This window comes from Mastigoproctus giganteus, chromosome 2 (assembly GCF_048544385.1).
Source record: "Mastigoproctus giganteus isolate SK-2022 chromosome 2, ASM4854438v1, whole genome shotgun sequence".
Taxonomy (NCBI): domain Eukaryota; kingdom Metazoa; phylum Arthropoda; class Arachnida; order Uropygi; family Thelyphonidae; genus Mastigoproctus; species Mastigoproctus giganteus.
The window spans coordinates 183,664,061-183,692,013 of NC_143576.1; the positions used below are offsets into that span (position 1 = coordinate 183,664,061).

The following is a 27,953-nucleotide window of genomic DNA, read 5'->3' on the forward strand; positions in this document are numbered from 1 at the left end:
CACAAGGGCATGTGGTGACGCCTCACAACCTTAGTTGCTTTGGAGCTTAGCACACACCCTATGAAAAAATCCAAGTTCGATTCAGGTTTCGACGGAAGTAATTTTTATGAAGTTTTTTTCATACCCTGGCCTAGGGCTATAGTCTTAGGTCCCACAAGTACGGGTTTTTCATCCTGAAAAACAGCTTAAATGACCACACAAGTTACAGAAAACGGTACTGATGCCAAATCTAAAAGCCCAAACTCTCTCTCTTTCCTTCCGTTCCATTTTCTTTTCTATTTCTTCTTGCTCTTTCTCAAGTCCAGGGTTGTGTTAAGTTGACAGTCTGGACATGCCATATCCAGACGCTTTCTCCGGGAAGGCAAAATGTTCTTATTTATACCTAGACACGACTACCAGATAAGAAGAGTTCACAATAAATCATGAATACAACAGATAACCGCATTCAGCAGTCATGCGGGCTTGAACCAGGGTTCACTAAAAGAACGTGTACTACTGCATTTCGCCCCTGACCGCTCGGTTACGTGTCAGGCCATCACGGTTGTGCTACTTCAGCTATTTCGTGTAGCGAGGGCCGGCGGAATTTTACTCTCTGTATCTAGGCATACAAAAGCCTTGGAACGGTTCCGGTTTAATCTCTCGTAGTTTCCGCCTATATCAAGTCCACACGTCCACATATGCTGAACCATAATCTAAACCTGAGTTAGAGTATGCCAGTGTATGACTCAGCCAGAAAGTCGACTTTGGAGTAACTCAATCCAAACTACCATAATGTTCTTTAGAATAGTCTTAAGCGCTTGCCGAATATTCCCATCCGTGTTCACATATAGACATACATGAACTTTAAAAATCTCTTAGGAGAAAGACACTTCTGCTTACATCTGCAGCAAAACTTCGATCTTCCATCTTCCCTTTGATCCTGTCTGGCCTTTTTTACCCTCCTTTGGTAAATAACTGTAGCAATAAACCTAATGAAAGCAAACCTGCCAGAATCAGGACGAATGCACTAATGCAGAATTCAAATGTCATCCTGGAATATACAGGTTGGTCATGGAATCCTGCACCGGTTTTAAATTTTAATAACTGAAGTTATACAAATGATAAAACTATTTTGTAAAAATTATTTGAAAGTTCAAGTCTTAAAGTTTTATATATAATAATTGGATCCATGTAAATCTGATTTTTCTTTTGTTGTATTTACATTTTATAAATATCTCTTTTACTTGCAGATATCGAATGACCCCAAATGGCGATAATTGAAGAAAAAGTTAACTGCGGGCTTTGGCTTGGAGAGTTTAAATCAATAACAGCTTTGAGAAGAAAGTTCACTACTCATTATAAAGATCCTTAGATGCATCAACCAAACAAAAACCTAACAGCTACATTTTGAAGAACAACCAATCATTAACTTAACCTGGAACTGACCACTGGCTTAAACTGGAGTTTTTATCTGGACTTGACCACTCACACGGACGGGACAACATGTCCCAGGAATGGCATAGGAAGACCCAACAAAGACATTGTGCAGTTTGCTGCCGAAACGTCATAAGGCTATCTGAACCGGGTACCCTCACTCGGTTCACTTTCCGTCCCTTCCCTTCCCTTGGCAGGGGGATGGTTACTCTGTACCCTCTCCCCTGCCACCCCATGCGACCGGGCTAGCCAGGTGGGTTAAGTGCTTGCCTGGCAACTCAAAGGTCGCGGGTTCGAATCCCGCCTCGGGCTTGGATCAAAGTACTGCAAAAACTTTGGGAGGTGCACTATGGCCACAGAAGCCGATGCGCCAACAACTACAAAAAAAAAAAAAAAAAAGCCACCCCATATCCACAAGAAACATAGACACCCACATCACAATTTGGACGGTTAGAAACGCCTGGATGACCTCGGACCATCGTACAATAACCTTCACATTAGAAAGGAACCTGACAAGAACAACTGCCGACAGGCACATGCTAAATAGATTCGCCCTCAGCAAGGCAAACTGGGACACCTTCCGAGAGACTCTACGCACAGCAGACCAGCAATACCTGCACACACTGAGGGAGCAGGAATGCGGGAGCGAAAACCCGAAACGACTCCAGAAGTATTTAACAAAAATAATGACAGAAGCAGCAGAGAAAGCCATGAAGAGAAGAATCTCCATTGCAGGGGCCACGCCCTGGTGGACTCCAGAGCTCACACGAATGAGGAAATTAGTACAGCACAGAAGGAAACAATTTCAGAGGGCTAGGAGGAATTGGCCGCAACGAGAAGTCACTGAACTCAGAAACCAATATAGAATCGCTAGAAATTATTATACTAAACAGATAAAGAAAAAGAAAAGAGAATCAGGGGAGAGGTTGGTACAAGGGTCAGGGAACAGCAACCCCTGGGGGGGTATACAAAATTACCACTCACAAACTCCACAGGGGGGAAGTCGTGACAGCCACCAAAACAGCACAAGGAAAAAACCATAACCTGGGAGGAGTCGATTGGAAACATCCTCGACAACATCCTTCAGGAACTGCCAACAACACTAACAGATGAACAGCAAGCTATCTGCGAAGCAAACAATTGCTATAATAATTAACAAATAGAACCCCCCTTCACCTTAGAAGAAATTCAGGATGCAGCAAGCCGCGCGAAAAATAAGAAATGCCCTGGACTGGACCTAATTGAACCGGAGATGGCAAAAGAAACAACGGAACATATACCGGAATTACTGCTAAAACTATTCAATTGCTGCCTGGAAGCAGGTAAATTTCCACTACAGTGGAAAAGGGCAAATTTAAAACTGCTCCTTGTTGGTATTGACCAACAAGGCCACCAAAGACACCTAGTTCCTACAGACCAATAGCCCTGCTACCAACCCTTAGTAAAATATTCGAAAGGCTGCTACATACCAGAATCACAAGGCATTATAATGAAGTAAATCCTAACATGACAAAGCAATACGGATTTACTCCTGGCAAATCCACTATCGATGCAATACAGAACCTCCTCTCTAGAGCGACCCATTGTCAAAGGAAATACTTCCTCGTCATCGCAGTGGATTTCGCCGGGGCGTTCGACACCCTCTGGTGGTCGAGCGTCTTGGCGAGACTCAGAGCCGCCAACCTTCCATTGAATCTATACAATTGCATGAAGGATTACCTGGCTGATAGAGCAGTGCAAGTTACCACGCCATATAAATGCCTCAGTCGCCCAGTTCGCAGGGGCTGCCCCCAGGGTTGTCCTGCGGCCCACTCCTGTGGAACTTTGTCTTAGACGAATTCCTTGCCATGAATCTGGGTGGTGTGGAGGCCAGGCCTATGCAGATGACTTGGTCTTGACCATCGAGGCTGACAGCAGATCCTCCCTAGAAATGCAAGCAAATGATGTCCTGCAAAAGCTACTACACTGGACGAAGCTACAATTGCTCAAACTAGCACCCGACAAAACCAAATAGGTGCTGCTAAAAGGTACATTAGACTTAAGGAGACCACCACAAATTAAGATTGAGAACAAAACAGTTAAGCTGTGAGAACAGATTAAATACCTAGGAATAATCCTGACAGAAAATTAAATTTCAAGCCACACCTAGAACATATTAAACAAAAGATAAGAAGATATGCGGCCCTCGTCGCTAGAGTCACTCGCAGGGACCGGAGACTCAGACGTACTACCCTGTCCCTCTACTACAAAGCTCTCTTCATCTCTGCCATCACATATGGCTCCCCTGTCTGGTACGTGAGGGTGGGACTAGAAGTGAATAAACGGATCCTCGAAACCATTCAGAGGACCATCCTCCTTACCATGTCGAGAACAACTAGAACGACTAGCACGGCTGCCCTCCAAATCCTGGCAGGAATTCTCCCCTTGGATCTCGAGGCTACCCGCTGCGGTGTGCTCTACCATTTTGGCAGAAACACATCGGCTACAATGTATGACCTCACCACTGACGTCACTAATGACCGCAACTGTGAGAAGAGAAGAATCACCGACCACCTCGTACAGATTTAGCAGAGGAGATGGAGCGACACAAAAAAAGGCGCAGTGACTAGAAGATTCCTCCCCACTGTCACCAAGCTGTACCCTTGGGCGCCAGCGTGGTTTCACCCCGGTCGAAATACCACATTCCTCCTTACAGGACACTGCCCGTTTAAAAGCTAAACTTCACCAACTTGGCATCATAAATAACGCGGACTGTCCCTGTGGCAATCCGGAGTCCTGGAAACACTTAATGTTTGAGTGCGATTTGTATGATGACCTACGACTACGCCTAATAACGGCAATCCAATATATATCAGACAACCAAGAACCCAGACTGTCAGACACTCAAGAGGACTACAAGGCACTCAGTCAATATGCCCAGGATCTATTTTCTAAAAGGAAAACAATGATAGAAATACACCAAAGGCAACCAGACTAGAAAGAATGCAGGAGGTCAAACAAGTGAAAAACTGACCATACCACAGAAAGACAAGACTTTAGGATGATTTGGATGGCCTACTGGCGACCCAAAACTGCACTCCCTTGTGTAGCTTTTTTTTTTTTTTCGGGGAGTATTCGCTCTACTCCTCTCCTCGCCTCCCCATATTTTCACTCTCGTAGGGCATGGGCATGCCCCACTGAAAATGGGGGTCGCCTTCTTATCTGATCCCTCTTCTTCCTTTTTCACCTCCCGTCTTCACCCTCCCTTCCATCACTTTCTCTTGTACAGCGACTGCCCCACATGTCCAAATTTAAATCACATCAAATTTTGCCCTAGCCTTTAGGCTCTCTAGAAATAGTTCTTTCAGCGTAAAACCCACGCAGCCCTTTCTAAATGTAATTTTACTTAAATCAACAGCGATAACTCCAACCTTTATTTTAGGTCCTAGTCACCGAAATCCCAGGAAAAAAGTAAGTGGCAGGACCTGCCAGAATATAATTAGTCTCTTGGTACATCCGGCCGGCGTCCCCGTCGCTAGGTATGGTAACGCCGGGCCCCCCGGCGGCCAACAGGCCGGATGAACAATGGGCACAACAAACTACATACCACATGACCCATACATTATTTTTAAACTTCTGGCATAGACAGGGTACTGTCACTCGATACATAGAACATACGCGGAGATGGTCTGACGGCTCGACCCTCAACATACCTATACTTATACTCCCTTATCTTCACCTGGTGAGGCATGGGCCTGCCCCACCGACTTTTGGGGTTATCTTCACCATTGACCCCATATTTATATCTTTCACCCCCCCAGTCTTCAGTCTCCCTTCCCTCTCTAGCTATCTTGCGACTAGGTCAAAACTACTCAAAAATTTTTTTTTTTAACTTTACCCCACATAACTTATATCTCTTTCGGCCTGACCCAATTTCTAGCGTCCCCCCCCCCCACTTTTTTTTTTTTTTTTATGCCTAGCCACTGAAATCTCAGGAAATTAGGTGGCAGGACCTGCCAGAATAAATAGTAAATCTCTAAAATACTGGTGTGCCTGGTCTGCCTCCACGAGGTATAGTGTGGGCAACGGTGGGTCTCATTTGAGACCCAACGGCTAAAAGACCAGATGAACAACGGTACAAAACATTACAAACCACAATATCCATACACTTTTAAACCTCTGGCCTCTACAGTGTTCTGTATAACACCCCAATGTATACTACGCGGAGATGGGGGAAACCTCTGGTGCCGTTAGACCCTAAACACCCTATACACTATACTATAAAAAAAAATGCACACCATAAAAAGTCAATAAACAGCTGAGTGAAAAATTTTAAAGAAACTGGATCAGTTAATTTGCCGCCATCATGACAAACCACTAAATGGTGGTTTGTCATGATGGCGGCCATATTGAAGTGTGATAATTATAAACTGCATTAAGAATAAAACTTTAAGACTTGAACCTTCATATAATTTTTACTAAATGGTTCTATCATTTGTATAACTTTAGTTTTTAAATTTTAAAATCTGTGTAGGACTTTATGACAATCCTGTATTTATCCAGGTAAGAACTTCATGAAACTTTCCATGGTCTGAGTACAAAACCATTACTTTACATTTTCGCCAACAGAGGAAACAAGCTGGCAGCTCGAAATATTCGACAGCTATAGGCAGCAAAGTCATTCCCCTCAATTGCACAATTTGGTAACCTCAATGGCTACCAAATGTATAATGTAAATGTTGCAGTGCAAGTTCCATTCGATTCTATCATTTACGATGGAATCAAAAAACTAATCAGTCGTTTGGAATAAATCTATAGACGTAGTTTGTAAAAATTCGCCTTATTTATTGACTGAACCCAGTAATGAGCATTCCTTAGAAGTTTTTCATTATTTCAGCAATGATAAACAGACTGTGACTCCAGATTCCAGTTTGATAAACAGACTGTGACTCCATTATTCTTCCATTGTCAACGATCATCTCAGAATCGTCGATCTCCGATTACAGCAATGGGTGAATCGCATAGCCTTTCAAAAGAGAAGGGCTCTTAACAGCTTCTGATAGAAAAGAGATGGAGAATCCACCACAATATTAGGCGCAAGAGAAGAAGGAAATCAGGTGAGGCTGACACAAAGCTTTCAGCATGCTTTAAGTGGGGGTTCGTTTCAGATACTTTCTTTCTCACGATCATCAAAGCCATTGAAGCCGTTCATTAAGGCCTCTGGATTGATGTCACTGCATCACTTACAATTATCGCTTCGTGGACATTGTCACAAATTTACGACCTCGGAGCTGGAGACACCTAACGATCTTCCCCCCACCTCTATTCCACGTCCATTAACGTTGTTGGTCTCATGGACTTCAGTGTGAACTGGTACAGTACGCTTAATTTTTTTTTCGTCACGGCGTGTGGATCGGAATGTGAAACTGTTCGTGGATCGCAAATAGGGGCGTGTTCGCACAGGCGAGGTCACTAATGGGGTGTTGGCGTGCGACAAAGATCGCTGTCTAGGTTAACGGGTCGATGTTTTCTTCGACAAATAGTGGATACCTCGCGCATGTATTTTCCCTTTGTATGCGCCTGCATTGTTACGCGGTACAAGTGCACAGTTTCCCACAGAGCACCCCACTTACATAATTAAGTTGTTTGAAGCTGCTTTCAACTAGTTTTGGGACAGCTGAAGGACTTTTGGTAAGTCGTTTTGAAACGTGTTTCTTACACGAGAGACAGAAAGAGAGAGGGAAGGATTCAAAAGAGAAATCGAGGTTAAACAAACAGGTACACAATAATTGGAGACAGGCAGAGGGCTTCACCACATAAACATACAGAGAGGCAAACAGTCGAGTAAACAGAGAATGAAATATAGAATAGATTATGGACACTTCCAAGACCCGTTAAACGTTGACCACGAGAGCCACGGATGATAAAAGATGCGGAGGAAAGGAACATCGAAACAAGGAGACGTTTTAATGTTTAGCGTGCCAAAGGGTTGAAAATTAATGTGTAAAATGGTTAAGCCCTTCTCAGCCACAAACGGTGACTGATGTCTACCAGGAAACAACTAACAGTCATTACGAACACCTAATGGGTCGGTGGACACGCCAACGTGTACTTCTTCAAGCCAACCCTTCTAACTTAATATAAGACTGAAAATGTTTATCGGAAGCAGGCGCGACTGGGGGTATGAAACGAAGAGGGAAGACTACCTCAGTGAGAAGATCTGGTTCATCCACTTCCTTGATCCTGTTTAGTATTCAGTGCTTGCCTTCCACGAAAAACACGTCCGAACATCGGTGAGGGCTGCCGATTGCTTCCTACGACTTCTCTGCCGGTTTCCTTACTTCGATGTCAAAGGTCACATCATAAGGAACAAGTTACGGGTTCGTGACGAGCCAGGACTCCCTTAACAACTCCGTACGTGTGGGGAGGTCCTTCTAAAAATAGCTTCTTACTGACACAGAGAGGAGAAAGGAGTCAAAACCGAGGTGGTCAGTTTTAAATATGAAAGTTGAATCTTCGCCAGAAAGCATTCAACCAGTTTCTGAGAGTCAATATTTACAGAAATGATTCTCAGCGAGGGTTATCAACCCATGATGACAGCCGTAATTTCTCACCGGCATTGTCGCACGTGCATTTTAACCACCAAACATTGTACCTCGCGTGCTGGACGGAATAAGCCAGCACGATGTAACCTTACCATAAATAACTGCGAAGAGTCGAGAAGAAACAAAACATAAATATCAGACAGTGGTACTGGAAACGGAGTACTTAAGGAAAGAAAGCAATGTGGCATAAGCAGAAGTTAAGAAAAATGAATTTAAATTAGAGGAGGGTGGGGAGGGGGGAATACTGATGTTGAGTTAAGAGATTTTTTAGTAGCCTCAGATAGGAAAAGTTCTTTAACCTATTAATATCCTCGTACCACTGGTGAGACAACAGTTTTGAAAAGGAAAGGAGACCTGCCTTTGGGGTTGGATTTATTTGTAGATTGTTTTCTAAGAAAATTGTTGTGTATGTGAGGAAATTGGTCTAAATAACGGAATTAGCATTAGCATTAGTTGAGGCATATGATGCAAGAAAGCAAGCTTATACAGCATCAGCCAAAAAAAAAAAAAAAAATAAATAAATAAATAAAATAACCTTCCCATTTCACCCATCTGGTCACTCCAAATGTTTACCTAGTTTATTTATTTAAGCTATAGCTATCAACTTCCACAACAACAGATGGAAGTCTGTTCCAGCAATCAACTACCTGCTGGCTAAAGGCAAACTTCCGCACATCTATTCTACCACTGTCTGTCCTCAATTTGAATCTATGTCTCCTCAGGTTCTTAATCTGAGCAAGCGGAAGTATCCGGTCAGCATTGAGCTTGCTCAAACCATTCAAGGCGTTATACACCTCAATCAGATCACCTAGCAGGTGCCTAGCCTCCAGATGCTGCAATTTAAGCCTTTCTTCGTAAGCGCACCCCTTTGTTCCTCTCACCAATCTTGTTGCCCTTCTCTGTACTCGTTCTAGCAACTGCAACTCTACATCCTTCCTAAAATGAAGCCTCCAGACCTATACGCAGTACTCAAGGTGTGGCCTCACTATTGCCTTATACAAGGAGATAATCACCTCCTTGTCTCTGCTAGCAAAATTCCTATATATCATTGACAAAACTCCATGACCTGCTCTGGCAGCCCGTCTGCACTGCGCAGAGAACTTATATCTGATTGCACAAATACCCCCGGGTCCTTTTCATTCTCTACCACTGTCAATGTAGTACCACACAGTTGGAACGTTTCTCGTCGGTTACTCCTACCCATATGCAGTACTTTGCATTTGTCAATGTTAAACTTCAGTTGCCACTTCTCAGCTCATCTGCCCAACTTATCTAGATCCAGTTGGAGTAGCATACTGTCTTTACTGTCGTTAACAACCCTGCCAACCTTTGTATCATCTGCAAACTTGGAAATTAAGCCTGATATACCTTCTTCGATATCATTGATAAATACACAAAACAATAATGGGCCCAGCACCGAACTCTGGGGGGGGCTCCACTAATAACATTAGTCCACGTAGAACAGTGTCAATTTATTACCACTGTCTGCCGTCTCCCATTCAACCATCCCTTTATCCATTGCAGCAACTTGCCCTTAATGTCATACCATTCCAATTTGCACAGCAGTCTTTCATGTGCAACAGCATCAAAAGCTTTCGTGAAATCCAGATATATGATATCAAAATTATTTTTTGCATCCAGTTCCTTTGTAATCACACTAAAACGAATAAAAAAAAAAAAGATTTGACTTCCACTGTAACCTCCGAGAAATCCAAACTCAAGTTACGATTACTAGTTTGGACCCAAAAAACGAGATCACATGGTCTGGCGGGTATCGATTTACATTCTTTTGCACAATGGTATGATGAAACTGTGGAGTGAACTTAAGCCATGCATCCGGACTGTCTCGTGTCCACAACTCAAACGGCTGGAGGTGGTATGGGTAGGGGATGTCCTGTTGGTACGGGCTGGTTCGTACTGATAAAGGTCATGTTATCTACAATGAATATCTTCGTATCTGACCTTCATTTTTATCTGGATTGCGATGGATTCTTTCAACACGACAATGCAACTGCCCACCGTGCAAAAATTGTATCTGAATGGTTTTACGAACATTTCCAAGTTTTCCGAAATCTATCCTGGCTCCCTAATTCTCTAAATCTGAATCCAATTAAGCATTTTTGTGAAATGTTGGAAAGAGCAATTCGGCTTCTCAGTTCCCTACCGAAAACTACCTGTAGCTGACAAATATCCTGATGGACGAACGATCAAATTTGGAGCTAGACTCCTCACAGACACCTAATGGAATCCATGCCACGACTTGTACGGGCAAAAGTGGCCCTACCAGACATTGAATAAAGTTTTCTAATTTTTTTTTACAGACACAGCTCCATTACAAAAAAAAAACATGCAGGAAGTCCTGTCGCAATCCGTCTCAGGACGTGACAGAACATTAGTGACCCACATACAAAGTTTTCGCAGAAGAAGGGGAAGACGTGTGTACCTTTGAATGTTTCAAGCCATCACGATTCCTAGGCTGGAATAGATTGTACCAAAGTTTATTTCATTACTGGAGGCTTATGCCTAAAGTGAAATTTCTTTTAAATCTGAAGAGTAATCGCTTCGCTATTTGTCAATGAAAAGCCAACTAAGTTAGCAGACTTCTTGTGGACTGACATTTGCGAAATAACTGAAGATCATTAACTTGACGGGTAACCAGAATACTGTGATAATCGATGTTAATATGCTGCATCGGATAAGGTTTAGCAAGAAAAAAAGTCAGATATAGTTCTATTTCGGATTTATATTTAATACCAATTAAGCCTTGAGGTTAGCACAGTGGTCATGATCGCCTTCTATATCGTATGACAAAGGCCTAGATTGGAATCCCATCTTGCATATTTTTTTTTCCTCTCCCAGCAACTGGTTTTAATCCAGAAAACAGACAAAACGGCCACAGAATACTCCAGTCTTACAGATGCAATGCGCTTCATGGCCTTAGTTTCTTTGGCGCAAAATCCAAAACAACAACAACAACAAACCAGGACCATTTTACTAAAGAGAGATACGTTCGCTGGAATCACAGCAGATTCCAGTCAAATTTATAAAAGCAATTCATACAAAAATTTTAATAAACACCTTAAAATCTTCAATGCATTAAATAAAATAATGAAATGTGCACGTTGTTCACTACCACGTGACTTTTGACTTGGAATATTCACCGCTACTTGTACACTTCAGTTGATTTCTGTCAGAAAAGGACAAAGTAACTTTAAAGGTGCTAATTCTCCAATCCCCTCCCCAAGAGATAAACTTCCACTTTTATTTTCAAACATCACCCTTCCAGGACTGGATAATTTTGCGTATTCTGCACTATCCAATGGACTGTCATTTCCCTCTTATAATCTCCCCCACTGAAACACATTTATGTCTTGCGAAATGTAACTTTGCAGGGGCTGACTGCATCAGGATGCGAAATAAGTGGCGCACATTGGGAATGTCTTGTATTTAGGTTAAACGACCATGTTTCTTCACGTGGCTCTATCGATAATTTACAAAGTTTTATGGCCATCTCAACAATACAAAAGCGCCTCTTCAAAGGCTGCGAGTCCTCTTTAGAGCTCATTCTCAGTGGGCATTGAAATCTCCTTTCCAATGTGGCACGTTGTTTATCGCCCCTCGCTTTCAATGCATAAATAGCAATAATACCGTAAGTTAGGCACGTCTTGGCCTACTCATGAAAAGTCTATTCAGCCTAACCGTGAAGTTAGGCTGTCGCTCCATCACGAACCAGTTTGGTTTTTCGTTCCTGCTGCATCCGCATACAAATTTATTAAGGCGAGAATTATCTGCAAACAGAAGATGGAGACGTACATCATCGTAAGCATCAGCGGTTCTCTTTATGTAAAATGCTATTGGCGTGTGATTCTGACCGCTTTCAGTGGTGTTTGCAGCATGGAACAGTAGGCATTCAACCTGGCGATTTGCTTAAGCATTAAACAGTAGTTTCTCTCTATCTATCTCTCTGAATGTGAATAAAACGAAAATTTACCATTTGTGTGCGTGTGTGTGTGTTTTAACAGGAACTCGTATGATAATTAAGAACTCTTGTGTACCTTTGGCTCGATCCCAGCCCACATTTTCATCCTTGGTATTCTCCTCCAGCCAGTTTTCCAGCGGCTCAAAATAGTTTCGAAGTGCACTGCCGTCCATTTTGCTATCTCCCGTCAAGATTTCCAGAACCTCCCACCAGGGTCTCGATGATCCAAGAGACAATGCCTCCCTGCAAGCAAACGAATGAATTCTTATGTTCGAGTTAAAATAATACTAGAAATGAGGTCACTGACACAAATACGCCCGAACACATGCATAATTGCAGTACATAAACATAATTGCAGTACATAAACATACGCATGCCTAAAGGAAGTTATATTGCACAAAGATGCGTGTCCTACGTGCTTTTGTCCGCATTTTGTTACGTCTGTCTTCAAGGTTTAATGTCCATTAGGAATGAGCTATCCGGAAATTTTCTGAACTCACCTGAGACGATCTCCAGCTGCATAACTTCGATAGATGTCGCATTTGTAGAACAGACCGGTGTATCCTGAAACATCGCAGAGCGCCTTAAAAGACTGGAACTGAAGAATAATGCTCGAAAACGTCCTACAAAGAGACAGATAGAGGTAGAAGCTATGATTAAAAGAGTGCGAAACTGTGAACAGAAGAACCACTTTTAGCATTTTTAAAAGAAAATTAAAAAGCAAGAAGTATCATTTGGCTTTTCTTTAAAAAAATTAAAAAGCAAGAAGTATCATTTGGCTTTTCTTTAAAAAAATTAAAAAGCAAGAAATATCGTTTGGCTTTTCTTGAAAAAAATTTAAAAAGCAAGAAATATCGTTTGGCTTTTCTTTAAAAAAATTTAAAAGCAAGAAATATCGTTTGGCTTTTCTTTAAAAAAATTTAAAAGCAAGAAATATCGTTTGGCTTTTCTTTAAAAAAATTAAAAAGCAAGAAATATCGTTTGGTTTTTCTTGAAAAAAAATTAAAAAGCAAGCATATCGTTTGGCTTTTCTTGAAAAAAAGTAAAAAGCAAGAAGTATCGTTTGCCTTTTCTTGGAAAAAATTAAAAAGCAAGAAATATCGTTTGGTTTTTCTTGAAAAAAATTAAAAAGCAAGAGATATCGTTTGACTTTTCTTGGAAAAAAAGTCAAAAGCAAGAAAATCGTTTGGCTTTTCTTGAAAAAAATTAAAAGGCAAGAAGTATCGTTTGGCTTTTCATTCTATTTTCCATATATTAAGCGTGTTTTAGCAGTTGAATCAACAAGACAAGCCTGCAACCCTAAATTTAGGGCTTCGTTGTTGGTAGGGCGAAAATAATGAGCAGTGAATTGTAACACATTCCTTCCGTTAAAAAAAAAAAAAAAAAAATGCAACTGCATCGTGTGAACATAAACACTGCAATCACAAGGAGATAGGTCGTTTTACTTATTAAAACTCGTCGCAGCGCCATCTCCTGTCGATTGAAGGCACTTTTTAATGTCTATATCAACAGCATTTTGAAGTAAGCACATCGAATGCAAAAACTGACAATACTTTCGCTTTCTAACAAAGATTTCGAGATTTTTTTCCCGTTTGAATTCTACGACGCTGTTAGGAAATAAATTTCACTTCTTCCTCCGCATGAGAAACACTTCAGACTCTTAGTTCGACGTCTCACACAGATTCTCTATTAGCATTCCTCTCCTCTCACTTCCTGAAAGAACCTGGAGTCACGATAGTCCGGTTGCGCTGGTCCATAACTGTTTGCCGAATTAGGGGAATATTACAATACATTACTTATTAAAGTGTGCTAGCGATATACGATGTTCCGCAGAGACAACAGGAAGTATGTTAAGACTAGGAAATCAATTACCTTCGATTAACTAGATCTCAGACTAGGAAGTCGTGGGAATTTTAACGCGATACACATGAATTCGACGTGCCAAGGAGAATTATACCAGATGGAGTTTGCTCTACGTGTTGAAAATAGAAAAAAAAAAAAAAGAAAGAAAGAAAAAAAGCATTTTTTGAGCATTTGTACGTCTTAGATCGCTAAACATCGAAAGTAACGTAGTATAGTGTGTTCGGTGGTGCCCTCTACCGACAATATGTGTAAGTATATATTATACGCGATTGTTTATGATATGATACAAAGAATTTTATTTAAAGATTTTTCCAGTTGTAAATTAGAACGAACCTTAAAATAATCGATACTAGTTATTTGGGGTTGGGGGGAGAGGTTTCATTGTGGTTATCATGAATGAGTCGATTAATAGCCTTAATTTCGAAACCTTAATAAGTTCCACACGTGATTTTTAGTTAAATGATCGGAAGTGAGGGCAGGAGATTTTCATCCCGGTAATAGACACAAATCTTAAAATACAAATAATTTACAAAGGTGATGAACCGACACCTTATGGCATTAGCTGATTTGGCTCACCGACACCTTATGGCATTAGCTGATTTGGCTCCGTTCCAATCAATCCAACTTTTCTTCATTTCATAAAATTCAAGATATACAGTACATTCAATGAAACTGTTAAAAATATGTGCCAAGTAAATATTTATTTTATTATTAGTTGCCTTTACAAAATGCGTGATCCATGTAAGCCTGCTCATTAGCCAGGATGTTATCACTTAAGTGCTTTTATATATCTTCCTTTTCCAAAGTAAAGAGCTTGACGAGAGTAGAAACAGGCAGAACATTTAAATAAATGTTCTGTTTATACTACAAGACGACCACAAGATCTGAGCAGTTCACAAGATAGCGAGAAAACACGAGAAACAGCACCGTATTTAGCAGCCATGCAGGTTTGAACTACAGTCACTCAAAGCGCGTGTAATTATGCACCATCGCACACTGACCACTCGAAACGAAATCATTTTTCCTAGAAATTATTTATTTATTCAATCAGAGATCTGATTACAAAATAAGCATTCCTGCTCTTATAAATGTTTTTTTTTTTTTTTTTTCTAATACATATTAAGAGTGACAGAAGAACGGACAGGCGAGTATTTGAGAATTATTATCCGCATTAATATTTATTAAGTAAATACAAACTAATCAAGAGCTCCAACTTTCCACATAAGTTGTCTTATATGAAAGACAAATCGGTGCAGATAACCCTAATAATTTGATGTAAATTATGTATTAATTTCGATCCACAGTCACGACCACTGTTCCCAATTATTCTTTTGATTCAATATGATGCTAAAACCAGGAAGGACTTGTTTATGTTACTTACCCGATGGTAGGCTTGTCTTTAGAAATATCATAAAGAGCTCCAGGATCGAAGTTCACTTCAGACCTATAAACAGGGGGAGAAATTCCTTGTAGTTTTACCCTAAAAGAAAAAATAACGCATAATTACAACACGGATAGGCGAGAATGTGTTAAACAGCTTACAAATCTAGTTTTAGAATGACTTACAGAATATATTACTGTACGAGGAAGTCGCGAGATTGTTATATTATGTCCGTGGAAAGTAAAGCGATGCATCTCACTCACGTGCCAAGCATGAGAGAAACAGGATATCGATAAGCCTTTATTGTTCTATATATGGTTTATGCTAACATAAGGGACGGGTTTTACTTTCAGCTGAGGTAATGTATCCTTCCAGATCGTGTACTTATTCTAAATACATGGAAACAAAAAATTCGTCATTGCTATCGCCTTGGGAGGTGTTTTATATGATTTATTTATAGCCGAATACTCTTTTCCGCAGGGGGGGGGACCGTTTAGATATACGGAAATGGACAAACCCATTTCAGTGTCGCTAAACATGGGAAAGAAAATTAGGCTTAACTTTAATAATTCTCACCTGAATTCCCACCATTTGGTGTTGAGATTCGAGTCAGTTATTCTACCTCCAAATACCTCCCACCTCCAGAGATCGCAGATGTAGCTGTACGCAAGGAGCGGGATTTTTTCCAGTGCCATTTTCAGGAGAAAGTTAACGTCTCGATCTAAAGAAGAAAATATAAAATACAGAAAATCTATCCTCTTATGATTAATACTATTACTGAATTTGGATTTCTCCCAGCCACAACAAATGTACAACTGAAGGTCAAAGGAGATTAATTTTATAACCAGTTATCAATGGATAAATTGCTATCGATTTTCTGTATAAGATATATCTCCTTTTTATATATATATATATATATATATATATATATATATATATATATATATATATATATATATATATATATATATATATAATGATTTACCTAAGAATGAAGAAAATATAACAAATTTCACTTTCAATGTCGGTGTATGGGTGGTTTATATTCAAAACAGATATGCTGGTAAATGGCGTATCCTCGAATACTTACGTAGGTCTTTGTCCGTGTCTTTGCTTCCGTTGTTAACCAGCCCAATGGATTTCATATGAGGCGCGTTGGATACAGAGAGGCTCACCATATCTGCCAAGGCATCGTGGAAGGCTGAAACAAATTAAAATGAAAAATAAATAACTTTCGTAGAAAAGTATGAAATGAAGCGACAAAATAAAAAAGTTAGGTATGCATTATGTCACATTTCAAGAGCATCTGATCACCAATTAACGTGCCTCATGGGGAGTGGAAATAGTACGGGAAATGGATGAATAAATTACCATGATGCAATGGTCCAGAAAAATATTCAAAATGAGTGGAGAATTTTTGAAAACGATCCCAACTGCTATTCCAGCTTTATGAAACGTTTCTTACAGGAGGCGGGGGATGGGAGTGTTAAGAAATCGAAATTCAGACTAAAATCTCCTCAGGGACCAAAAAACATGCGATGAGAATTTAGTTTCCAACTGAGTTTTCCCTTCTTGAAAAGCCCCCGAATCATACTTTTAGTTATATAGATTTCTGTGGGAAGAAACAGTGAGGAAGGGCCTAGGTAATTATAATTGGTCTTGAAAGCTTTCGAGAGACCAGCAAAAGAGACTGAAAATTTAGTTTCTATCCGACTTTTTCTTCTCAGATATCCAAAACTAATATAGCTCTTTGCAGGAGTGGGAGGAAACGGGGGCTGCAGGATCGTAATTGATCTTAAAACCTACCGTGGGGCTAACAGAACATACTCTGAATATTTAGTGTCAACGAGACATTTCCTTGTCGATTAACGGTCAAGCGTTATTACTATAACTACTATTATGCTATAATATTATTATATTACTTCTTTTGAAAACAGAGCTCACAACGAAATTATTTGACTCATTCTTGTGGTACGAGAACAACAGTGATTTGTTTTCAGATCCCACAGGCTGGCTTGTAGGTCTTTAAGAATTGTTGATGTTGTCATTAGTGAGTTTATCTTGATTTATAACAAGATTGTTGACGTATATTATCGATATCCCCTGGAAACGTGTGTTTAAATTCCTCGGGGGTTAGTACATATTGTATAGTTTGTATATAATTCAGAAAATGTCGACTTTCTATCGACATTCGCTATTAAATATATTCTCGAAAGAAGAATTGTAGCCCACGCCCTCTTTCTCCAAAAAATTTCCATCATCACGAGATTCTCCTCGTGGAGTAAATATAAAATATAAATAATTTCATTTTCTTTTCTTTATGCGTCTGTTTTTGAACTTCTGAACACATGTACTTGCTTTTGCAAAGTCATGATGTTATATGTAGCCGTTTTATGAGTGACATTGCAACAGCTTACGTATCAGTTGATTGGTTGGTTGATTGTTATTTAGGCGCATCAGCGACTTAGAGAATATTGTACCCTATATATTATCTGTCTGTAAATCGTGGCTGAGTTAGTTATCCTAAGATAACTAACTCAGCCACGTTGTGAAAAAGGTCCATAAAAATTCCTCGCATCATTAACAAGATTCGAACTCAGATCTTTTCTACCAGCTGATTGGGTTATACCAATCGCGCTACCCACGAAGGCTGCTAATTATGAGTAGGCATCACATAATAGTGACTGTTCACATTTTGGGGTAAAATTGCAGTTAGCTTAAAAATTATTTTTATTTAGAAAACTTCATATACGTAAGGTATTAGAACCTATAATACTCAGTACCGTGCATGGGTTGAGAGCTGAAAAGACAGAAGATCCTTGTTGACATTAGACTTTAATTTCTGTAGACTGCAATTTTCTGGAAATACGCGTGAAGGAAGGTTGTTCGGAAAAAAAGAAGTTGAAGGGATAAACGAGGAAGGAGAAAAGTTGATTCTGGGAGTTTGGAATTGGACAGTGAACGACAGTGACTCGTTGAGGCACATGTTCGGAATAGTTTAGAAGACACTTGAGATATTGCCGATACCATTTCTGAAGAACAGTGTCCATGGAATGGAAGTATCTATAGAAAAAGCATGCAGCATAAACAGAACATCATTGAGACAGAGTAGAGAGACTTTGTCTAGGGAAGAGAGAAAAAAAGAAAACCCAGTTTTTTTTCAATGCAGAAGAAGCAATATTTGTGATGTGCTTTTGCCAAGAGAAATTAGAAGTCAGGGTAGTCCGTAATAGAGATATGTGAACTTGTGTAGAAATCTGGGTGTGATTGAAGATTACCATAGGAGCAGTAGACTCTTTTTTGCGAGAAATAAGATGGACTGAGTTTTGGAAGGGTTGAAATTAATTCTCACTGGTTTTAAGAAATTGATGGATTGTTACATCAAGATCAATTTTTGTTTTATTATTATCCATACGTTATACATGTTTTTCAAAGCTGCAAATAGTTTCATCTTATTAATTGCATTTGTTAATTCCTAAAAAAAAAAAAGATAATAAATAAACTAACCTGGGTTAGCACCTTGGCGGAACAAGAAAGGTTTATCTTGGTAAAGAGTGTAATATTTGACATGGGCGACCTCATGATGTGAGGAAATGAGATCTTTCATGGTGATCTTGGTGCACTGGTGAATTCTACAGTAATACAGAAATAATTAAAAGCATTTTAATTGACTTAACATTTGTACAGTCAAGTCTGATTTTAATGTTTTAGCTCATTGGTGAAAATCATATTCTTTACTTCAAATATAATAATAATCTTCAACAAAAAAGTTCTTTCCGGTGCCGAATGAGTTCAGTTGAATGTTTTATTGAAATAAAACCTCTTAAATGATATAAAAACTTGTAAGAAAAACGGAAATGGTATAAATAAAATTTATACAGGAAGAGAAACGGCACAGAAGCCGAAATAGCTCAGTTGGGAGAGCGTTAGACTGAAGATCTAAAGGTCCCTGGTTCGATCCCGGGTTTCGGCAACGCTATTTTATTTTTAGATCGTTCGCGCATTTGCACTTATTGTCTTCACCATGTCCGTCCTTTAGCAAGTAACAGCTAGACTCCTAATGGACGGATATTCATGAAGTTTTATATTTGGGCCTTTTAAAAATGTTTGTCGAGCCAGTGTCATTAAAATTGGACTAATAGAAATTCGGCAAATATTTATCATTAAATCTTTAATGCAATTTTAATGTGGTATTCTTAGCTTTGGAACAATCCGCACTTGCTTCGTATGTATTATTATGTAAAACTCGTGAACGTAGTGGGATTTGTAGAGAGATATGTATAGAGAGAAAAGAGACTTAAAAATAAGAGTATATGGGAGAAGAGTAATAAATATCAAGTTGTAATTAAACTAAATGGCTCAGTTTAGAAAACAAAAAGCCATAGAGTTTGATTGTGATTCATAAAGTTATTATCTTAATAGGTAATTGATAAGGAGATAACTGTGTTATTTTTCTCTTCTTTTAATCACAAAAAATAAAAATAATAATAATTTTAAAAACACTCGAACGTGCCTGAAATATAATAAATAAGATCTTTATTGTAAAGTTCATCGGTACACGCAGTTACCACGACCCTACAATACCCTTCACAGCATCATGCCAGGGGTTAACAAGCGGCAGAGATAACCTCGCCGGGATTATTAAGATTAAATTAGTTGCAATAAGGATTTTCTCTCTCTCTCTCTCTCTCTCTCTCTCTCTCTCTCTCTCTCTCTCTAAATTATAGGCAGATTATATATATATATATATATAAAACAAAAAAAAAGTTATAGCAGATAATATTGACTTGGAAGGAAAAATAATACAAAATAATGAAAATGATACAAATTGCGATAATAAAAGATATTTTCCTTGACTCCGGTTTTCTGTGAGTTTTTTGCCCAGCTAGAACGATCTGAGATCAGTTGGTATTTGTGGAGACCACGTGCAGCTCTAGGATGAGCCATCTGTACTTTTTATCATCTATGATTTTAAACAAGTCAGCATCCAAGAATTGAACCAGATGGAGCTTCTGATAAGGGAGGAACCGATCTTTAAAATGTAGCCTCAAAGGAAGAGCAAGAAGCTTGGAAGTGGAACGGAGAGCTGGTTGGGAATGCGCCAGCACACGGTGTCCCAAACGTTGGGTGCTGAGACTCTCCCTCCCATCATTTTTACGGTGAAGATGAATCTTCTCTCATGCATTAATGTTGAAAACCTAGTTATTTTCAACGCTTTGGACATCGGTGTTGTGCGCTGCTGTGGTGGGAGATGACACTTCCAGGTTGCCCACTTCAGGAGCCAGTATTCAGCGGCTTTTAATGGTTGAATTGTGGTGTCTGCAGCTGAGCCCCACAACTCTACTCCATACAGTACACCCCCAAAAATCATTATCCTGATATACATTTTTATCACGTTTATGTTCTGAATATGTAGCAAGTGCTGCTTGGCAACCCACTGTTTCTTGTTGAATTTAGCACAGAGTTCTTCTATATGATGATGGAATCGTAATTTTCTGTCAAAGATCACACCCGGATCTCTCTGCTTTTCGACGCAGGAGTGTAGGTTTAAGTGAGAATACCATGATGGCAGATTTATCAGGGTTCACTTGCAGGTCAAATTTCGTGAGGTACTGCTGTACTTCTGATAAGGTCTTCTTGATGGTTACTGTGGTGTTTTTTGCTTCATCGGTCGAATTTATTTTTGTTAAGATCGTTAAATCATCTGCATATGATATCATATATGTTCTATTGTGTATTAGCGGGTAGATGATAGCTGTGAAAATAATTCCAGACAGGACTCCTCCTTGTGGAACGCCTGCTTGTATTTGTCTAGTATACCTTTGCTTCCCTATGGACATTTGGATGGTTCTATTCTGAAGAAGAGATGCCAGAAACTTCAATACTTGGCCTGTTATGTGATAGTAATTTCGAAGGAGTTTGAGCGAGGCTGGGATGTGAACACTATCGAACGCAGCTTGTAGATCAAGATATGTGATTGCCATTTCTTCTTTCTCCTCAAACGATCCAAGGATGGCATTGGTAGTCATAATCAGGTTACTAACTGTTGATCTGTTTTGCAAAGAATAATGAATTTGCTGAGACCTGTGAGGGAGAATGTGCGTGGTAAGTGTTTTCAGTACTGTTTTTTCAAGCAATTTCAATCGACACGAGGAACAAGAGTTGGGTCTAAAGTGCCTGGCTTCAGTTGGCTGGGAAACTTTTGGGAGTGGCCTAACAGATACATATTCCATATTGGAGGCAAAAATTCTCCTTTTAATATGGTATTAAAATTTATTAGGATGGGATCACTTAGAAATGGGCTCAAACATTTAATGATAAATTGTGGTACTTTGTCGATTCCCGCTGTACCAGTTGCAGGCAACTTATTAATCGCTGATAAAAGGTCTTGTCTTGTTAATTCGATGGTTTCGAGTGCATCTCTGGGCACATCGTCATCAGACATGGGAATATCACTGGCGCCTCATGGTGGTTTGGCTGAACTCGTGCAATAAAGTCCATCCACATTTCAGGATCAAACTGTGAAGGGAGTTCACAGTATTTCTGTGGGAATAATGGACCGCCCTTACGAAGTGTGATTTCAACGTGATGTTCTATGGCTTGAGACTTGAGGCGGTTGAAGCTTGCACGTCCTTTGAAGTACGCAATTCGGTCCGGAGCTAGTCCGGTCATTTACCACTGTTTGTACAGTTCCTGTTTAAGCTTAAAACTGTTGCTCAGCTCAGGAGTCTACCATCCTCTCGTACGTTCAGAGATCCTTATTTTCTTTGAGGCTGCATAATTAGAAATTGTGACGAGCCAGAGATTTAAAAGATCTAAGGCAAGTTGATTATCACATTGCTCAAACGCATTCCAAGGAATTGCAGTGGCTGCTTCTAGACATTTAGTAATGTTGAGCTCGTTATTACCTTAGTGTGGACCTGAGTCGAGACGTAATTTGGAGTCGAAAATTTTTAGTTAATTAAAATTGGCATGTGATCAGATTGAAAAGCTATTTGTTGTAGAATCAAGTTCACAGTTGCTTGATGACAGCACAAGATCAAGATAGATTCCATTCTTCTGAATAGAATCTAGAAGCCTGAGAGAGGTTTTGGGGGCACCGCCTGAGATGTGGGAACAATATTCCATGGTAGGGCGGATTTGCGATTTGTACAGAGGAAACAGCTGTTTGGAAGGAAAGTAACGCCAAGAGCGAAAGAGAAAACCAAGTTTTTTAGATGCAGAGGAAGCAATATTTGTAATGTGCTTGTGCCAAGAGAGATTAGAAGTCAGGGTAATCTCCAAAAGAGACATATCATTTTGCCTAGAAATTGGAGTGTCACAAAAGATAAGCATAGGAGCAGAAGAATCCATTTTGCGAGATATAAGAGAAGACTGAGTTTTAGAAGGGTTGAAATCAACTAAGTTGTCTTTGTCCAACTGGAGAATTATCTGGAGATCGGCATTTAAGGAATTGGTAGCAGATTTTCGAGAAGTTGAAGCTGATTGAGCAGGGCAAGGTTTTTCGAAATGGAAAGTGGAATGCAACGTGCTGTCATCGGCAAAACTATGGATAGGATTTCCAGTCAATGGAAGAAGGTCATTAATATATAAGAGGAAAAGAGTGGGGGAAAGAACTGAACCTTGGAGGACACCAGCATTAGTGGAAAAGTTAGCAGACAGAGAGCCATCTACCATCACCCTCAGTGAGCGATCAGAGAGAAAACTGGATAACCAATTGCAAAAAACGGTTGGCAAACCATAAGAGGGAAGCTTGTTTAGGAGACTTTTATGCCAAACACGATCGAAAGCCTTTGAGATGTCAAGAGCAACTGCTTGTGTTTCCCCGAACTTTTCCACTGAATTTGTCTATAAATGGGTAACATAAGCCAGAATATCTCCGGTGGATCGATACTGACGGAATCCATACTGGCGATCATTGATCAGACAGAAGGTTTCTAGGTAGTTTAAGAGTTGGCGGTTAATTGATTTCTCCATTACTTTAGAAAGAGTAGAAGTAATTGCAATGGGACGATAATCGGATGGGAGGGATTTGTCACCCTTTTTTACTAACGGGCTGGGTATGAGCAAATTTCCAAGCAGAAGGAAAAATACCTTTGGAATTGGAAAGTGAAAAAAGTCGGCAAAGAACAGGAGTAAGTTCAGGAGCACAGGTTTTGAGAACAATTATCCCTTCGAACTTAGTGGACTAGCTTTTGCAATTCTTAGTAAAAAGTATGTGTGGTGTTTTGTAGAAGAGTCTCACTCCATCTCCCAGCTTGTCCTGTCGGAAGCAGAGAATCACGTTATATCCAGCCAACACTGCATATGGAAAATCCTCCTCATTTCGGCCAAGCTAGGTTTCTGTTATGCAGAGCACTTCAAAATTGTGTGAGAGTAAAAGCTCTTCTACAGTTTCAAGCTTGTTACGGATGCTACGGGCATTCTGATAGAATATAGAGATGCTATTATGTCTGGGGATCTTCCTTAGTACCCTCTGCAGTCTATTTCTGTCTTTTTTGAGGACGTTTCTTTCAGATATCCTAACAGGAATTATTGTGAATTGGCTTCCATCCATGATTTCGGTAGTGAGTCAGCTAGTGGGGTTGATTGGACCCTGAATGTTACCGTGGCTTGATTGGCTGTGCATCTGAAGTCTGGTGGGGGATGAGAATTGAAAGTAGGGCCTGATGAGAAGCCCTCGAGGCCAAGTGGATGGCTGACACAGGATTTTGTATTTGGTACTGTTGCAGTCTAATCTGAAAGATGAATAGGAAGGCCATTTTGTGGGTAGTTGGTATACATCAACGGACATGTTCAAATTATCTCTTGTGCCATTTTTAACTTGCTCAGAGGATGTGTGTGGAGCCAATCGTGAGATGAATAGGCTTTTGCGAGTGGGTTATTGGTCGACGTGTGCTATTTTTCCACTAGTCTTGAGCCAAGTAGTTGGGGCTGTCCCAGTTATATGTGATCTTCTCGATCTCTTGTTTCTTCGTGTCTGCGGTACTGTCCTTGCCTCTTGGGTTTTGCGATTTTCCTTCGTTGTGTTTCCTTTGGATACGTGAGGGGACGGCCCGGCAACAACCTCAGCCCAGGAGTGGGGGCCAAGGTGAGTATGACGTTGAGTTTCTGTAGGAGTTTCCTGACAGTTTCTACTAACAGAATTGGGATAAATGGTACGTGTAATCATGGATCTATCCAAAGTTTGATTCGATGTGTCAAGCTGGTGAGGTGTACTTGTTCGGCCTGCTGTAAAGAGAGCTAGGGGATCTACACTTGCAGCGTTACTTTCATCAGTTGATTCCTCATAGGTTTCTTTTTGATTCCGCATTGCGTTCTTTTTCAGTGCGAAAGTCTGATTGTATGCTGGTACATCATTCTCCTTATGTGTCATCCCAGGTGGGTATAGAAGAGGTGAATGAAAGTCCTGCACATTGGCCAGGCTTCGAAGTGAAACTATTCATAGTCATGCTCTTAAGTTCTTCAAGTTGGCTCTTCAGATGAGATACTTCTTTCAGGATCTCTAAGTTTTTGAGCCCGTAGGAAATGGTTTTCAGTGAAGAGGTCAGCGACGCATTCAAAAATTCTTTCCATCTTGCTTAACGTAATCCTTGCATTATCTGTTTGTAGGACTGTGATAGTTCTCGTGTGTTCAGTGATGATTTCTGTAAGGCTTCTACTAATTAAATCGTTGGTGATTACTTGGTCAGTATTGACCATCAGGCTATAAGGCATAATAGTTTTTTGTGTTGTATCCATTACAAACAATCTCTGTTCCGTTTTCGTTAGTAACAACACAGTCAGGAGGTTCGGAAGGTGGTAATGACGTCAGTGATGTGGATTTGTCGAGGTCAGTGGCTAGGATACTACCGTTTACTTTCCGTGGTTTTACGGTTTCATTCTCTCTGTTGATTTCGCTTGTTCTGTTACAAAAATTACATGTCCACGCCTCCCGCCGTTCTTTATTCAGCTTCCATAACGTAGTGGGGGTACACAGCTTACAAAATCCCCTCTTTCACGAAAGACAGCTCAGAAATTCAGCTGATTTCACCACCTTACAGATAGCGCAGATTATTTGATTATTTGTCATTTTTACGTTGAGTGTTCTCTTTCCAGAGCGTTAAGTTCAGTTTCCACAAACTGCGTGATCGAAAATGTTCAACCAAGGGAATGTTCCATAAAGTGAGCTGGACGCAAGGATTAACTTTACTACCTTTTAGCAGGTTACTCTTGGTAATTAGCGTATTAGACACACTTTTGACCTTGTCCTTTCAGCATTCAGAAACGAGGTTAGATAGACTTTGTGCTTTAGACCAACACAATAGAGCAGCTTCTATATGCTGTACTTAGCGATCAACTGACTCGTTGAAGAAATAAGCATTCGGGCAGCCGTTGTCGAGTCATCAAGAGCAAGGGTACAGAAGTTCACTTACTTTGAGTGGCTGTGGATCCGAGCTGATGTGACTGCTAAATATAGTGATGTTCTTGTGCTCTCTATATTTCGTGAGCTTGTCTTCCACCATGCCTTGAACAGCTATAACATTTTCTTGAATAATCCTTGCTGCATGAGTAGATCATCCGGCTAAATCATACTGAAATTGTAATTCCAATTTTAGTATTAAATCAGCTCACACCAACCATAAGAATAAGTATTTACTGTAACTAAAATATTTATTTACATATTAAAATAAAATAAATATTTACAAAAACTGCTATTATATTAAATATACATGTAAAAACATTAAAACTGTGATAAAATCCTTGAGATAAAATACACTAAAATAAACCGGATTAAAAGCGATAAAAACGATAAAAATCTCTGTAGCTTTCGGAAGCTTGCGCTCCCTTCCTCAGCAGTAACAAAACTTCCTGCAGCACGTCCATATATATAACAGGCTCACGGTACCTATACACGTGGTGCAGTCGGCGCATGGTCTGAACTGGAAGCGGAAATAGCTCGGGAACGTGTTAAGCAAAACCGTTCATCCGTACTTAGGATAATAGTTTCAAACAGAGGATGCATACGCATACCTCTGTCCCTATTCATAATATTGTGGTCGGATGAACAGATTCGTAGGCTCTCGAGCCATTTACGGTTCCAGAACCCATGCGCTCGATCCATGATAACCGCATCCTCTGGGGAAATTTGATGCTGCTTCTCCCAAAAATGTTCGGCCACAGCAGACTTATTGTAATCAGCGGTTTTTATAGCATTTGCATGCTCCCCCAGACGATCCTTGAGCCGTCGTTTTGTCTCGCCCACATAACACTCCCCACAATCCGGGCATTTTATCCTGTATACTACTCCACTACTCAGGTCCTTTGCTATTGGGTCTTTTACCTGAGACAACACTGTGTGCAATCTCCGCCCAGGAAGCTGCACACAGCGTGTTTTATAGCCCCGTGGGCGGAGATTGCACACAGTGGGCGGAGATTGCACACAGTGTTGTGTCAGGTAAAAGACCCAATAGCAAAGGACCTGAGTAGTGGAGTAGTATACAGGATAAAATGCCCGGATTGTGGGGAGTGTTATGTGGGCGAGACAAAACGACGGCTCAAGGATCGTCTGGGGGAGCATGCAAATGCTATAAAAACCGCTGATTACAATAAGTCTGCTGTGGCCGAACATTTTTGGGAGAAGCAGCATCAAATTTCCCCAGAGGATGCGGTTATCATGGATCGAGCGCATGGGTTCTGGAACCGTAAATGGCTCGAGAGCCTACGAATCTGTTCATCCGACCACAATATTATGAATAGGGACAGAGGTATGCGTATGCATCCTCTGTTTGAAACTATTATCCTAAGTACGGATGAACGGTTTTGCTTAACACGTTCCCGAGCTATTTCCGCTTCCAGTTCAGACCATGCGCCGACTGCACCACGTGTATAGGTACCGTGAGCCTGTTATATATATGGACGTGCTGCAGGAAGTTTTGTTACTGCTGAGGAAGGGAGCGCAAGCTTCCGAAAGCTCCAGAGATTTTTATCGTTTTTATCGCTTTTAATCCGGTTTATTTTAGTGTATTTTATCTCAAGGATTTTATCACAGTTTTAATGTTTTTACATGTATATTTAATATAATAGCAGTTTTTGTAAATATTTATTTTATTTTAATATGTAAATAAATATTTTAGTTACAGTAAATACTTATTCTTATGGTTGGTGTGAGCTGATTTAATACTAAAATATGAATTTTCCCAACCTCAGAGGCCTTTTTCAGGATATTGTAATTCCAAGGTGTCACCAGTTCCTACAACACGATGCCCTAAGGTGAGCTGCTTCATTTGGCGATCTTTAGATTACAGCAAGGCGGTTCTTTGTGACGCGAAAGACAGCTGTGTGATGCGGTTCCTGATACTGCAGACAGGAGCTTTGGCAACTTCTCAATAATCACTAATGATTCAAGAGGACTAGTACAAATAGGCCAGTTCATCCCTAGTCAACCCACATTTCATCACTGAGTGGTCTTTCAAGGCAGAGTATTCGAGGACAGGTGCTTCCCTGAGTGGTCTTTCAAGTCTGAGTACTCGACCAAAATAGGTGCTTCAGGTTGTGCATTTCATCACTGATTGGACTTTTAAGTCGGTGTACTCGATAAGTCCATTGGAAACGTCAACGTCTAACTAAACATATTTCAACGCTTATGAAGATGATGCATTTGCAACAGATCTGTGTTCATCTTCTGACTACAATTTAATGATGAGAATACTTCCACGGTCTGCAATTTACTGTGGAGAATACTTACTGCAAT

At 40.2% G+C, this 27,953-nt stretch overlaps 2 protein-coding genes and 1 non-coding gene across 4 annotated transcripts in view; 1 reads left to right on the top strand and 2 right to left on the bottom strand.

The window, feature by feature from the left end:
* LOC150089821 (uncharacterized) overlaps positions 1–27,953 on the bottom strand; it is a 256,206-nt gene that overhangs the window by 74,762 nt on the left and 153,491 nt on the right. The window lies entirely within an intron of this gene.
* Positions 1–27,953, bottom strand: part of LOC150089822 (angiotensin-converting enzyme-like) — a 55,433-nt gene that overhangs the window by 5,900 nt on the left and 21,580 nt on the right. For both annotated transcript variants that reach the window (XM_090389665.1, XM_090389664.1), the window contains 6 exons: positions 18,728–18,852; positions 16,311–16,421; positions 15,797–15,941; positions 15,221–15,319; positions 12,477–12,599; positions 12,053–12,219 (listed from right to left, as the gene is read on the bottom strand). In XM_090389665.1, coding sequence (XP_090245791.1) covers positions 12,053–12,219; positions 12,477–12,599; positions 15,221–15,319; positions 15,797–15,941; positions 16,311–16,421; positions 18,728–18,852 — 770 coding nt within the window. The remainder of the gene's footprint in view (positions 1–12,052; positions 12,220–12,476; positions 12,600–15,220; positions 15,320–15,796; positions 15,942–16,310; positions 16,422–18,727; positions 18,853–27,953) is intronic.
* TRNAF-GAA (transfer RNA phenylalanine (anticodon GAA)) lies at positions 19,121–19,193 on the top strand. The gene has a single exon. It is a non-coding gene; the product is annotated as a tRNA-Phe (tRNA).